We start from the raw sequence: 14173 nt of genomic DNA, 5'->3' as shown, positions 1-14173 counted from the left end.
TCTCTCACCAGCTGTTTCCCGCCTTGAAACAGACATCAGCTGCAAACACACACTCACATTGAGAGGCAGAACACAAGGAGAGAGACAGACACCTCCCCCTGATCATCTGGGACATCCTACACACTACACCATTGATCCCCTGCATGCACCATCACCTAATCAATAAGGCTGATCGGGGGCCCCACAAAGCAGAAGCAATAGGGGGGAACTGCTGCAGCTGCAACTAGGGGGGGTGGTGGGAGGGATACACGTTTTTCTTTGGGGGGGTTGGAGGTTGGTCCTCCTGCTGATTGCTATGGAGTATTTCATGATGCCCGCGCAGAAAGTACCCTCCCTGCAACACTTCAGGAAGACGGAAAAAGAAGTCATTGGTGGTCTGTGCAGGTAGGTACCCATGACCCCCCATGTTTGCTGGCAGGGAACATGCTGCAGATCACCTTGCAGGAAAGAAGGAAGAAGAGGGAGGAGGAGGGGGGGGGTCAGCTGTGTTTAGAAGAGGGGAGGTGAATTATAAGGGGGTCCCCCTCATTGCACCCCTGGCTGTATAGGGGAGAGTCCAGGGTGCTGGGATGCATCGGTAGAAGTGGGGAGAAGGGGGATTTTAAAGGGCGCAGGGGAAGGTTTGTCACTTGCAAACAGACCCACGTGGTGCCTCGGCCATGCTGCAGAGCTGTAATCAGGCAGCATGCAAACACTGCCAAGGAAACCTGCTCCTGCCTCCAACTGCAGCCTCTCAGTGCCTCTGGGGCAGGGGTGGGGGGTATTTATATATAAAAACTAAATCCTGAGCTCCTATGCAGCCATCTAACACACACCCCTCCTGGGCAATCAGCTGATTCCCCAGCAATGGGGATCCAGAGAGGCAGACAAGCAACACCTGATGTGTAGTAGTGGTAGTAGTCTGCATACAGGACACCACAAGTGCCAGCATGCCACCATAGCCTGTGCATCATGGCTTCCCTAGTTACAAGATGCCGCCTGTAATGCCAGGCTGTCTGCACAAGGTCATAGAGGGAAGTAGACTGGCACAGTATGGGGGGCCATGATTAAGGTCAAGACTGGCACCTATGTGATCAATGCAATAAGCCATGAAGGATATGGCGGTTTTACGTGCCCCAGTTGGCGTCACGATTTCGATGAAGGATTTTTTTAAAAATCCGGCTCGAAAGACTGGAACGTATTGTGCCCGACCATAAGACTCTTAATCTTTAGGACTAGAGATTTGTGGCGTGCCGGTGTTTGGTTGTGGCGCGCCGGTGTTTGATTGTGGCGCGCCGGTGTTTGGTTATGGCGCCGGTGTTTGGTTGTGGCATGCTAGTGTTTGGTTGTGGCGCGCTGGTGTTTGGTTATGGCGCCGGTGTTTGGTTGTGGCATGCCAGTGTTTGGTTGTAGCGCTTCAGTGTCCTGTTGTGGAGCCCCTATGTCTGGTTGGCAGCCCAACTGTCGGTTGCAAAATTTTCGATTTACGACCCAAAAAGTCTGGGCACCTCCTTGACATTTTATCGGTCGATCTTTGGCCCTAAATGGCCATGTCGGCCCCAATTGGGACACGAGTGGGTGCGTAATACACAAATATTTCACGGGACGACTTCCTGACGGATAAAATGTCGTCCCGGCTCATATTTAAATAAATATCGTCGACGAAATTCATGAGTATTTCTTTCGGCGACTGAGAGGAGTGATAAAATGTTTGTTTTGGGTCAACAGAGCCAATTTCTAATGACTTTTTGGCTCATTTATTAATGTATGCACATGTAAGACTAAAATAGTTGTGCATGTGAGAGGACAGCCGTGTCACACGCCCCCCTCCATGTTGCATCACCACTCGTGGTGTTATTGTGACTGTTGCTGAGGTGAAGGGGGCAGCATTGGATATTGCATTGCCCTCCAAGGGATAGCTGGGTTTATGGTAGCCGTTTTGGTTCCCATTCGTGACCTTGCCGCCTGTTTCCGCGCTGAGGGGGGAGTGGGACATGTTATAGCGCAGACAGGCCTGGCCGTGACTCTGCAGCCCGCCTGGAGTAGGAGTGTCGGAGCGCACAGCCTGTCGGGAAATGTAGTGCGGCGGCGCGGGGAATGCCGGGAGACGTAGTCTGCGGCTGACCATGCTTTCGCCTAAGCACAAAGCATGGCACAGGGCCTGGTCATGTGACCGGTGTGTGCGGCGCCGTGCGGCAGTGCAGCTCTGCGGCCGCCGTGTGCTGCAATCACATTATGTCATCCCCAGGATAATCATGGCCTCAATTAAAAAGTGATGTGACCCCCAAATGTTTCTGTGCAGGTTTTTTTTATTTTTAAAATCTTGGACTTTGGGGCAGATTCTGCGGTAATCAACCTAAAAATTGTTGCAGATGCTCTGAATGAGCTTTCCCTAAGCATCAATGGAGACAATATCGCTGGTGCACTTAGTGCTGTGCGTTTTTTTACATTCCTCCCTTCTATGCTTTTAGGCCCTGTGCACACGAAGCAGATTTGGTGCAGATTTTTTTGTACCAAATCTGCATCTTCTGGCAGAAAAACATCCAGTTTTGGTGTTTTTTTTTCATTTTTGTATTTTTTTTTATTGATGTGAGTAGCTAAAAAATGCAGGAAAAAAATGCCCCAACATTTGACATGCTGCAGATTTTTATTCTGCATCAAAATCTTCAAGAAAAAAAAAAAAACCCGCAACATTGGCACAGCACTTATGAAATTTCATAGACTTTGCTGGCTCCAGATTTAAAAAAATAAAATAAAAAAAATAGTAAAAAACAGCAGTGTGTGCACAAGGCTTTAAGGCCCTGTGCACACGGTGTAGGTTTTTTATGCAGTTTTTAATGTTTTTGGTTTTTTTTAGAAATTGCACCAAAATCTGCATGCCTCTCCTGGAGCCAGCAAAGTCTGAGATTTCTGAAGTGGCGTGTGCACATTTCTTTTTTTATAGTTAGTTTTTTTCCTTGCAGATTTTGATGCAGAAAGAGAAAATCTCCAGCAGGTGAAATGTTTTGGGTGTTTTTAATTGTTTTGTTTTTTTTTTATTTATTTTTTTTCTTCCTTTAGCCCTTCCAGCCACTGGTACACAAAAAAACTGCACCAAAAACGCGTTTTTTTTTTTTTGTTTTTTTTTTTTTTTTTTTTTGTTGTGTGAGTTTTTCTGCCAGAAGGTGCAGATTTGATGCAGAAAGAAAATCTCCAGCATGTCAAATGTTTGGGGTGGGTTTTTTTTTTTTTTTTTTTTTTTTTCTTCTTTAGCTCTTCCAGCCACTAACGTCACAAAAAAAACCGCACCAAAAACGCATGCTTTTTTTGTGTGTGTTTTTCTGCCAGAAGGTGCAGATTTGATGCAGAAAATTTCTGCAGCATGTGCACATAGCCTTAGGGTATGTGCCCACGGGCGCTCGTACCTGCGGATGTATCCGCAGGTACGAGCGCATGTTGCCCGCCAGCGTCCGCAGCTATTTCTTTTTCGCTCCTAATTGGGAGACCCAGACAGTGGGTGTATAGCTACTGCCCTCTGGAGGCCGCACAAAGAACTACACTTAAAAGTGTAAGGCCCCTCCCCTTCTGGCTATACACCCTCCCGTAGGAGTACAGATTCCTCAGTTTTAGCTTTGTGCGCAAGGAGGTCAGACACGCACGCATAGCTCCATTGTTTTTAGTCAGCAGCAGCTGCTGACTATGTCGGATGGAAGAAAAGAGGGCCCATACAGGGCTCCCAGCATGCTCCCTTCTCACCCCACTGTATGTCGGAGGTGTTTGTAAGGTTGAGGTACCCATTGCGGGTACGGCGGCAGGAGCCCACATGCTGATTCCTTCCCCATCCCTTTTTACAGGGCTCTGGGTGAAGTGGGATTTACTGGTCTCCAGGCACTGAGACCGTGCTCCATCTACAGCCCCTGGAGAAGATGCTGGATGGAGCGGAGTACATCAGGGACATGGCCCTGCTTCCTCAAGGTACTCTGTGTCCCCGTGCATTTGGCGCTCACACCGCAGCATGCTGGGTGTTGTAGTGCGCCGGGGGACATCAGCGCTACGGCGCTTGTGCCATGGCCTCATTCAGCTTCGCTGAAGCAGGCACACTTCTAGGAATCGGTCGCGCCGGCCGCTGGGACTGCGGCGCGGCTGGCACTTGTGGTGCGCCGGGGACTTCAGCGCGGCCCGCGCATTTACGGCGGCCGCGCTGATAACTCGAGTCCCCGGCTTTTGCGGCCTGCTTCCGTTCGTTCCCGCCCCCGGACCTGCCAGTCAGGAGAGGGGCGGGACGCTGGCCACGTCTAGGAATCGGTCATGCCGGCCGCTGGGACTGCGGCGCGGCTGGCACTTGTGGTGCGCCGGGGACTTCAGCGCGGCCCGCGCTTTTACGGCGGCCGCGCTGATAACTCGAGTCCCCGGCTTTTGCGGCCTGCTTCCGTTCGTTCCCGCCCCCAGACCTGCCAGTCAGGAGAGGGGCGGGACGCTGGTCAGTGCATCAGCGCTGAGGGCTGGAGTCGTTTTTACATACTCCAGCCCTCACAATCGGCACAGAGGGGACACTGTTTCCCGCACTTTTGTTTGGGAACTCCCACGGACCGCCCCTCTCCACAGACGCCGGCAGCCATTCCTGCTGACACGCTGAGCTGCAGAGGGGAGCCGGGGAGACCCAGACAAGGAATTCTGCAGCCTCTTACCCGCTATTCAGCGGGCGGTAAGCAGCCCTCAGGGCTCACCCCCTCTTGTGCCAGTAGTATTCTTAGTATTTTGTTTCTACAAATACTTGGTATTACATAGCGCTGGTCCCCCTTTGGCTATAGACTCTCTCACATTGCAGAGAGCCAGCAGCATGTCGCCCGTAAAACGCAAGGGTGCCAAGGCACAGACATTATATGCTTCCTGCACCGCATGTGGGACTTTTCTACCAGCAGGCTCCACGGACCCCCATTGTGTGCAGTGCTCGGCCCCTGCGGCGCTTGCACAGTCGGGACCTCTGCTGGACGTGACCCAGGGTGTACCACCTGTGAATGCTGTCCAGGTGACAGGAACTGAGTTTGCAGCTTTTGCTGACAGAATGTCTCTCACTATGTCACAAATTCTTGACACATTGCGAGCTAGGCCTGTACTTCAGGCCACGGACACTGTGCAATCATTGCCCCCTGGTCCCCCTCAGCTCCAAGCTCCGGGACGGGCATATACACCTCAGGGTGAAGACTCTGACTCGGACGATGGCCCCGGGCAGCCTAAGCGGGCTCGCTATGACGGGCCTTCACATTCATCTCAATGGTCAGGATCCCAGCGAGATGAATCTATGGGTGATGAGGCGGACGTAACTGATCAGGATTCTGATCCTGGGACCGCTCTCAATCTAGATACACCAGATGGTGACGCCATAGTTAATGATCTTATATTTAACATCAATAAGATGTTAAATATTTCCCCACCAGCTCCTCTTGTGGAGGAGTCAGCTTCGCAGCACGAGAGAATCCATTTCAGATACCCTAAGCGTACTTTAAGCACTTTTCTGGACCACGCTGACTTTAGAGACGCAATCCAGAAACCCCACGCTTATCCTGAAAGGCGTTTTCCTAAACGGCTTAAAGATACACGCTATCCTTTTCCCCCTGAGGTGGTCAAGGGTTGGACCCAGTGTCCAAAAGTGGATCCTCCAATTTCCAGGCTTGCAGCTAGATCCTTGGTTGCAGTTGAAGATGGAGCGGCACTTAAAGATGCCACTGACAGGCAGATGGAGCTCTGGCTGAAATCCATCTATGAAGCGATTGGAGCGTCATTAGCGCCTTCTTTTGCAGCCGTATGGGCACTCCAAGCTATCTCAGCCGGGCTTGCGCGAGTTGACTCCGTCACACGTGCATTTGCCCCGCAGGTAGCACCATTGACCTCGCAAATGGCGGCATTCGCGTCGTACGCGATTAATGCTGTTCTTGACGCTACAAGCCGCACGGCAGTGGCGTCAGCCAACTCCGTTGTTTTGCGTAGGGCCCTGTGGTTGAGACATTGGAAAGCAGATTCTCATTCCAAGAAGTGCTTAACCAATTTGCCTTTTTCTCGTGACCGATTGTTTGGAGAGCGTTTGGATGAAATCATCAAACACTCCAAGGGTAAGGACTCATCCTTACCGCAACACAGACAAAACAGACCCCAACAGAGGAAGGGTCAGTCTGGTTATCGGTCCTTTCGAGGACCGGGCAGGTCCCAATTCGCCTCGTCAAAAAAGACTCAAAAAGACCAGAGACGCTCAGATTCTTGGAGGTCTCAGTCACGCCCAAAAAGGACAGCCGGAGGAACCGTTGCCAAGACGGCGTCCTCCTGACTTGCGGTCTCCGATTCCACACCCGCGGTCGGTGGGAGGCTTTCCCACTTTGGCGACATCTGGCTGTCACACGTCAAAGACCGTTGGGTGAGGGATATTCTGTCTCACGGGTACAGGATAGAGTTCAGTTCTCGTCCGCCAACTCGTTTCTTCAGAACTTCTCCACCACCAGACCGAGCCGATGCTCTGTTGCAGGCGGTGGCCGCTCTAAAGGCGGAAGGAGTGGTGACCTCCGTCCCTCTTCAGGAACAAGGTCACGGTTTTTACTCCAATCTGTTTGTGGTCCCAAAAAAGGACGGATCGTATCGGCCCGTCCTGGATCTAAAGTTGCTCAACAGACACGTAAAAGTCAGGAGGTTCCGGATGGAATCCCTACGCTCCGTCATAGCCTCAATGTCTCAAGGAGATTTTCTAGCATCAATAGATATCAAAGATGCGTATCTCCACGTGCCGATCGCACCAGAGCATCAGCGTTTCCTACGCTTCGTCATACACGACGAACACCTGCAGTTCGTAGCGTTACCTTTCGGTCTGGCAACAGCCCCCCGGGTCTTCACCAAGGTCATGGCAGCAGTAGTAGCTGTTCTGCACTCGCAGGGTCACTCGGTCATCCCGTATCTAGACGACCTGCTTATAAAGGCACCCTCTCAAGAGGCATGCCAACACAGTCTGAAGGTGGCACTAGACACTCTCCAGAGTTTCGGGTGGATTATCAACTTTCCAAAGTTTCATCTAACCCCGACCCAATCTCTGACTTATCTTGGCATGGAGTTTCATACTCTCTCAGCGATAGTGAAGCTTCCACTGGACAAGCAGTGCTCGCTACGGACTGGAGTGCAATCTCTCCTTCAGAGCCAGTCGCACTCACTGAGGCGCCTCATGCATTTCCTAGGAAAGATGGTAGCAGCAATGGAGGCAGTCCCGTTCGCGCAGTTTCATCTGCGCCCTCTACAATAGGACATTCTACGCCAATGGGACGGGAAATCGACGTCCCTCGACAGGACTGTCTCCCTCTCTCAGACTGCCAAGGACTCTCTGCGTTGGTGGCTTCTCCCCACCTCATTGTCACAGGGAAAGTCGTTCCTTCCCCCGTCCTGGGCAGTGGTCACGACGGATGCGAGCCTATCAGGGTGGGGAGCGGTGTATCTCCACCACAGGGCTCAGGGGATGTGGACTCTGGAAGAGTCCACCCTGCAGATCAATGTTCTGGAAATCAGAGCAATCTATCTTGCCCTGCGAGCCTTCCAACAATGGCTGGAAGGCAAGCAGATTCGGATTCAGTCGGACAATTCCACGGCGGTGGCGTACATCAACCACCAAGGGGGAACACGCAGTCGCCAAGCTTTTCAAGAAGTCCAACGGATTTTGACGTGGGTGGAAAGCAGAGCGTCCACCATATCCGCAGTTCACATCCCAGGCGTGGAAAACTGGGAAGCAGACTTTCTCAGTCGCCAGGGCATGGACGCAGGAGAATGGTCCCTTCACCCGGACGTGTTTCAGCAGATCTGTTGCCGCTGGGGGACGCCGGACGTCGATCTGATGGCGTCACGGCACAACAACAAGGTCCCAGTTTTCATGGCACGGTCTCACGATCACCGAGCACTGGCGGCAGACGCCTTGGTTCAGGATTGGTCGCAATTCCGACTCCCCTATGTGTTCCCACCTCTAGCATTGTTACCCAGAGTTCTCCGGAAAATCAGGTCCGACTGCCATCGAGCCATACTTGTCGCTCCAGATTGGCCAAGAAGGTCGTGGTACCCGGATCTGTGGCATCTCACGGTAGGCCAACCGTGGACACTACCAGACCGTCCAGATTTGCTGTCTCAAGGGCCGTTTTTCCATCTGAATTCTGCGGCCCTGAACCTGACTGTGTGCCCATTGAGTCCTGGATCCTAGCGGCCTCAGGTTTATCTCATGAAGTTGTTGCCACAATGAGACAGGCTAGAAAACCATCCTCAGCTAAGATCTATCACAGAACGTGGAAGATATTCTTAGCGTGGTACTTGGCTCAAGGGTTTTCTCCCTGGCCATTTGCATTGCCAATTTTTCTTTCCTTCCTGCAGTCTCGGTTGGAAAAAGGTTTGTCGCTTAGCTCTCTTAAGGGTCAAGTCTCCGCGCTATCCGTATTCTTTCAGAAGCGCTTGGCACGGCTTTCTAAAGTACGCACGTTTCTCCAAGGAGTTTGTCATATCGTTCCTCCTTACAGACGGCCATTGGAACCCTGGGATCTGAACAAGGTTCTCATTGCTCTCCAGAAGCCGCCTTTCGAGCCTTTGAAAGAGGTTCCCCTTTCTCGGCTTTCACAAAAGGTAGTTTTTCTTGTGGCGGTCACGTCTCTTCGAAGAGTGTCCGAGCTAGCGGCGTTATCTTGCAAATCTCCCTTCCTGGTGTTTCACCAAGACAAGGTAGTACTGCGTCCAATTCCAGAGTTTTCTCCCAAGGTGGTTTCTTCCTTTCATCTCAATCAGGATATCACTTTACCATCTTTGTGTCCGCATCCAGTTCACCAATTTGAAAAGGGTTTACATCTGTTGGACCTGGTGAGAGCACTCAGGATTTACATTTCTCGCACGGCGGCTCTACGCCGTTCTGATGCGCTCTTTGTCCTAGTCGCTGGTCAGCATAAGGGATCGCAAGCTTCCAAATCCACCCTGGCGCGGTGGATCAAGGAACCAATTCTTCACACATACCGTTCTGCTGGGCTTCCGATTCCATCTGGACTGAAGGCCCATTCTACCAGAGCCGTGGGTGCGTCCTGGGCATTGCGGCATCAGGCTACGGCTCAGCAAGTGTGCCAAGCGGCTACCTGGTCGAGTCTGCACACGTTTACCAAACACTATCAAGTGCATACCTACGCTTCGGCAGATGCCAGCCTAGGTAGACAGGTCCTTCAGGCGGCGGTGGCCCACCTGTAGGAAGAGGCTGTCTGACAGCCCGTTCATGTGGTATCTTTTTACCCACCCAGGGACTGCTTTTGGACGTCCCACTGTCTGGGTCTCCCAATTAGGAGCGAAAAAGAAGGGAATTTTGTTTACTTACCGTAAATTCCTTTTCTTCTAGCTCCAATTGGGAGACCCAGCACCCGCCCTATTTGTTCTTAGGGTTTCGTTTTTCGGGTGCACATGTTGTTCATGTTGTTTCTTACGTTCTCCGATCGTGTTATCGGATTGAATTTGTTTTTGAAACTGTTATTGGCTTTCCTCCTTCTTGCTTTGGTACTAAAACTGAGGAATCTGTACTCCTACGGGAGGGTGTATAGCCAGAAGGGGAGGGGCCTTACACTTTTAAGTGTAGTTCTTTGTGCGGCCTCCAGAGGGCAGTAGCTATACACCCACTGTCTGGGTCTCCCAATTGGAGCTAGAAGAAAAGGAATTTACGGTAAGTAAACAAAATTCCCTTCTTTTAGCTGCTAGATTACAGCGGAATAGCTGCGGGAAACATGCGGCTTACCTGCGGACGTCCCGGCCTCTATCTCCATAGTGGAGGGCCGGGGCATCCGCAGGTAATTCCGCATGAATAATTGACATGCAATTATACATGCGGATGCCTACATCCGCAGCATGTTCGGCAGCCGCACTTTCCGCAGCGTGGACACAGCACTCCCCATGTCCCATAGGATAACATGGGGAGTGACTGTACATGCTAAAACCTGCGGATTTATCTGGAAAATCCAGAAAAATCTGCAGGTTTTCCGCGGCAAAATCAGCAGATACAAGCTTCCCGTGAGCACATAGCCTTACGCTAAGTGCACACATTGCAGATTTGGTTGCAGACAATCTGCAATCAAATCAGCATGATCTGGCAGGAAAAACACTGCAGGAAAAAGACATGCTTATTTGCCACTTTTTTTTTTTTTTTTTTTTTTTAATGGTGAAAACGCAGGAAAAAAAACACAAAGAATTGACATGCTGCAGATTTTAGCTGCAAGGAAAAAAATCCTGAACGTACGCACAATACTTTACAGGATTCTTAAAGACTTTTATGAAAATCTGCAAGAAAAAAATGTGACAAAAACGCACCTTGTGCACACAGCATTACAAAACAAGGACCGTCCGCTGACTGGAGCATCACCACCTCAAGTTGGGAGACTGGCAGCCGGTCCGTGCATTGCGGTCTGAGATCAGACTGATGCGCAGTCTCTATGATTCCTTAGGTTGTGTTCACATGCAGCTTTTTTTTCTATGCACATTAAAAGCTGTTTTTTTTAAAAGCCATGAGATATTTGAAATCTCGTGCACACTCTTGGTTTTTCTTCCCTGACCTGAATTTTGAGAACTGCAGCGTTTTTTTTTGTTTTTTTTGTTTTTTTAAAATCTGCAGCGCGTCATTTATTTCACCCATAGAAAGCAATGAGAGAGTGCAAAAAAACTGATGCAACGGATCCGGCGAAAAAACAAATCCGTTGCATCAGTTTTTTCCATGCGTTCCTTCCGTTTTTTGACGGATCCGTTGTGCTACCGAGCATGCGCAGTTCAAAAAACCGGATCCGTCGCTGGATTCCGTCATATGCCGGATGATGACAGATCTGGCGCCCATAGGCTTTCATTGTAACACGGCACCAGATTCGGCGCTATACGTTTTTTTTGCCGGAGACAAAAAATGCTGCAAGCAGCGTTCCATCCGGATCCGGCAAAAGCCGGATGCAACGCAAGGCCATGTGGCACAATCTTGCGATAAGACAAGTCTATGGGGGAAAAAACGGATCCGGCGGCAACGCACGCCAGATCCGTTCTTTCCGGTCTTTACCGGATTGTGTCGCACGGCAAAAACCGGATGTGACTTGCGTTGTTTTGCATCCGTCACAATCAGTTGTGTGACTGATGCAATGGATGCGTTGCAGATAGTGGCACAACTGATGTGACTGATGCTGCAAAAAACGATTCGTTGTGGGTTTTTTTTTAGTGTTTTACTGGCGGCCGCCTTTTGCGAACAATCAGCTGACCGGCCGACTTCAAAAGCTGCCCGACGGCCATCAGCTGATCGTTCACAAAAGGCGGCCGCCGGGCAATCAGCTGATCGTTCACAGAAGGCGGCCGCCGGGCAATCAGCTGATCGTTCCGGCCGCTGAAACTGAATTTACAGTGATCATGCTTTTTTATTGTGCGCATGCTCACAGTAAAAAAACGATCTGTCGCACACAAAAACCGCTACATGCTGCGTTGCTCCCTCCTGACGGTCAGTCACTAAACGACTGATCCGTCACGCGGCAGATGCAATGCAGGGCCATCAGTCATAATCCGTCACTAATAGAAGCCTTTGGGGAAAAAACGGATTCCTGCAAAATATTTTGCAGGATACCTAATTCCTCAAGGCGACGGATTGTGACTGTTGCAAAACATCGGAAATGTGAACTTAGCCTTAGTTTTTTTGGTGTTCTATAGACAAAACGCATGGATTCTGCATCAGGAAACGCCGCAAAACCTGAGTTTTGAACAGCATTTTTACTCCCAAGAGTGCAGGTATTTGCTGCAGAAAAAAAACTCTGCAAAAATGCTGCTTGTGAACATAGCCTTAGGCTACATGCGCACGCTGCTTCTTTTTCGTGTTCACAAAATGCAGCCAAAACTGCAGCCAAAACTGCACCGTGTCAGAGAGAGCCTGGAAATGTCACAAAAAATGTAGGTGCGTTTTTGGCTGCAGTTTTGTCAACAAATGTTTCATGTATTTTTCAGTTCAAACAAGCCCATAAAGCTTCTTGAATTGAAGAAAAAAAAATTAGAAATAAATAAATAATTAAAAAAAATGGCGTGCGGTCCCCCCCCAATTTTAATGCCAGCCAGATAAAGCCATACGGCTGAAGGCTGGTATTCTCAGGATGGGGAGCTCCACGTTATGGGGAGCCCCCCAGCCTAACAATATCAGTCAGCAGCCGCCCAGAATTGCCGCATACATTAGATGCGACAGTTCTGGGACTGTACCCGGCTCTTCCCGATTTGCCCTGGTGCGTTGGCAAATCGGGGTAATAAGGAGTTATTGGCAGCCCATAGCTGCCAATAAGTCCTAGATTAATCATGTCAGGCGTCTATGAGACACCCTCCATGATTAATCTGTAAGTTACAGTAAATAAACACACACAGAAAATCATTTATTAGAAATAAAAAACACAAACACATTCCCTCATTACCAATTTATTAACCCCGACAATCCCTCCATGTCCGGCGTAATCCAGCATGCTCCAGCGTCGCATCCAGCTCTGCTGCATGCAGGTGACCGGAGAAGCAGCAGACACAGCCGCTCCGGTCACCTCCATGCAGCAAATGAAGACAGCCGCGCGATCAGCTGAGCTGTCACCGAGGTTACCCGCGGCCACCGCTGAATCCAGCGGTGACCGCGAGTAACCTCAGTGACAGCTCAGCTGATCGCGCTACAGCGTGGAGCCGGCAGGAGCGTGGAGCCGGCAGGAGCGTGGAGCCCGGGACTTTCAGCGGCGGCGGCAGTGAGAGGGGTCCATCATCTCCCCTGTGCGTACACGCTGGGGACAGCGGTACGTCGGGGAACACGTGGAGGACGGGACTATCAGCGGCGGCAGCAGAGAGAGATAAAAATCAATGTTTTCAGCTGCCAATGTCCATCCCCCTCTCGCTGCCGCCGCTGATAGTCCCGTCCTCCACATAATCTCCCCTGGGGACAGCGGTACTTCGGAGCACACGTGGAGGACGGGACGGGACCACTTGCCTGACCTCACTTCCTGACAAATCACCTGCGTTTTTGCTAGCAAAAACGCAGGTAAAAGGCAGGTAAAATGCACCACTTTTGATAACATGCATTTTTTCCTGCGTTTTTGATGCCCTCATTGATTTCAATGGGTGACAAATGTTGACAAAAACGCAGGAAAGAATGAACATGGTGCATTTTTTTTGTCACAAACTTTTGACAAAAAAAACGCTGACAAATAAACTGCAGTGTGCGCATGACAAATCTGACTTCTCATAGACTTTGCTGGGAAGTCAGATGTCAGAAAGTTCTGCTGACAAAACTGCAGCCAAAAAAGCAGCAAAAAAAGCAGCGTGCGCATGTAGCCTAAGACTGTGCGCATATTGAGTATTTGGTTGCAGAAATTTCTGCACCATTTCTGTATCTCTTGGCAGGAATAATGCTGTGTTTTTGCCTCATTATTATTTTTTTTTTGTGTTTTTCATGCATTCTGGGGTGGAAAAATGCTGAAAGAGTTGACCTGCTGCAGATTTATTTCTGCACCAAATCTGCAAGGGAAAAATGTGCACAAAACGTCAGGATTCTCATTGACTTTGCTGCCATAAGGATTTGCATGCGTTTTTTTTTGTTTTGTTTTTTTACAAAACTGCACTTAAAAATGAGCTGTGTGCACATGGCCTCAGACTGCAATCCTTTGCAACATGTCCCCAATATATATACTCAGAAACAATGCAGATAGACCGCTATCATGGTAAAAAAAAATTAAATGCACAGTTGTCTTTTGGGCAGTAGTTTTTAATGAAATCCTATATATCTACGGTACTTTGCTTGAATTGTTGCACAAAGTAGAATTTCCACAGGAGAAACCCAACATTTACTCGGAAACAGCCAAACAGCGTCAAAATCCGCATTAAAAATATTTATTTTATTTTTTTTATAGAAGTTTTTCATTTATTGCTATAAAACGTCAGGAATCGCATGGGAAAAATACAATCGCCCCATCAAAAACAAAATCAAACATGTACTGTTGACTCTCAGCCACCATCTGGTCACATTTGTTTTTTTTCTTTGGAAACTGTGGCATTTTTTGTCAAAATTAGCAAGACAAACCCCAGTAATGCCCATAAACCCCAGTAAAGCCTGGGTGCATGACGCGGCTGCGTCATACACACTCGCCGGTCCCGCGCAGGCGCACTAGAATGCTTTGATCTGCCCTGCTCAGGACCTGAATGCCAGCGA

The 14173-nt window shown here is 49.8% G+C and overlaps 1 protein-coding gene across 2 annotated transcripts in view; it reads left to right on the top strand.

The window, feature by feature from the left end:
• Positions 1 to 271: 271 nt before the first annotated feature.
• Positions 272 to 14173, top strand: part of TFAP4 (transcription factor AP-4) — a 42570-nt gene continuing 28668 nt past the window's right edge. For both annotated transcript variants that reach the window (XM_075318230.1, XM_075318231.1), the window contains exon 1: positions 272 to 384. In XM_075318230.1, coding sequence (XP_075174345.1) covers positions 296 to 384 — 89 coding nt within the window. In that variant the 5' untranslated portion in view covers positions 272 to 295. The remainder of the gene's footprint in view (positions 385 to 14173) is intronic.

Source organism: Anomaloglossus baeobatrachus, chromosome 7 (assembly GCF_048569485.1).
Source record: "Anomaloglossus baeobatrachus isolate aAnoBae1 chromosome 7, aAnoBae1.hap1, whole genome shotgun sequence".
Classification (NCBI taxonomy): Eukaryota; Metazoa; Chordata; class Amphibia; order Anura; family Aromobatidae; genus Anomaloglossus; species Anomaloglossus baeobatrachus.
This window is presented reverse-complemented; position numbering and strand designations above follow the sequence as displayed.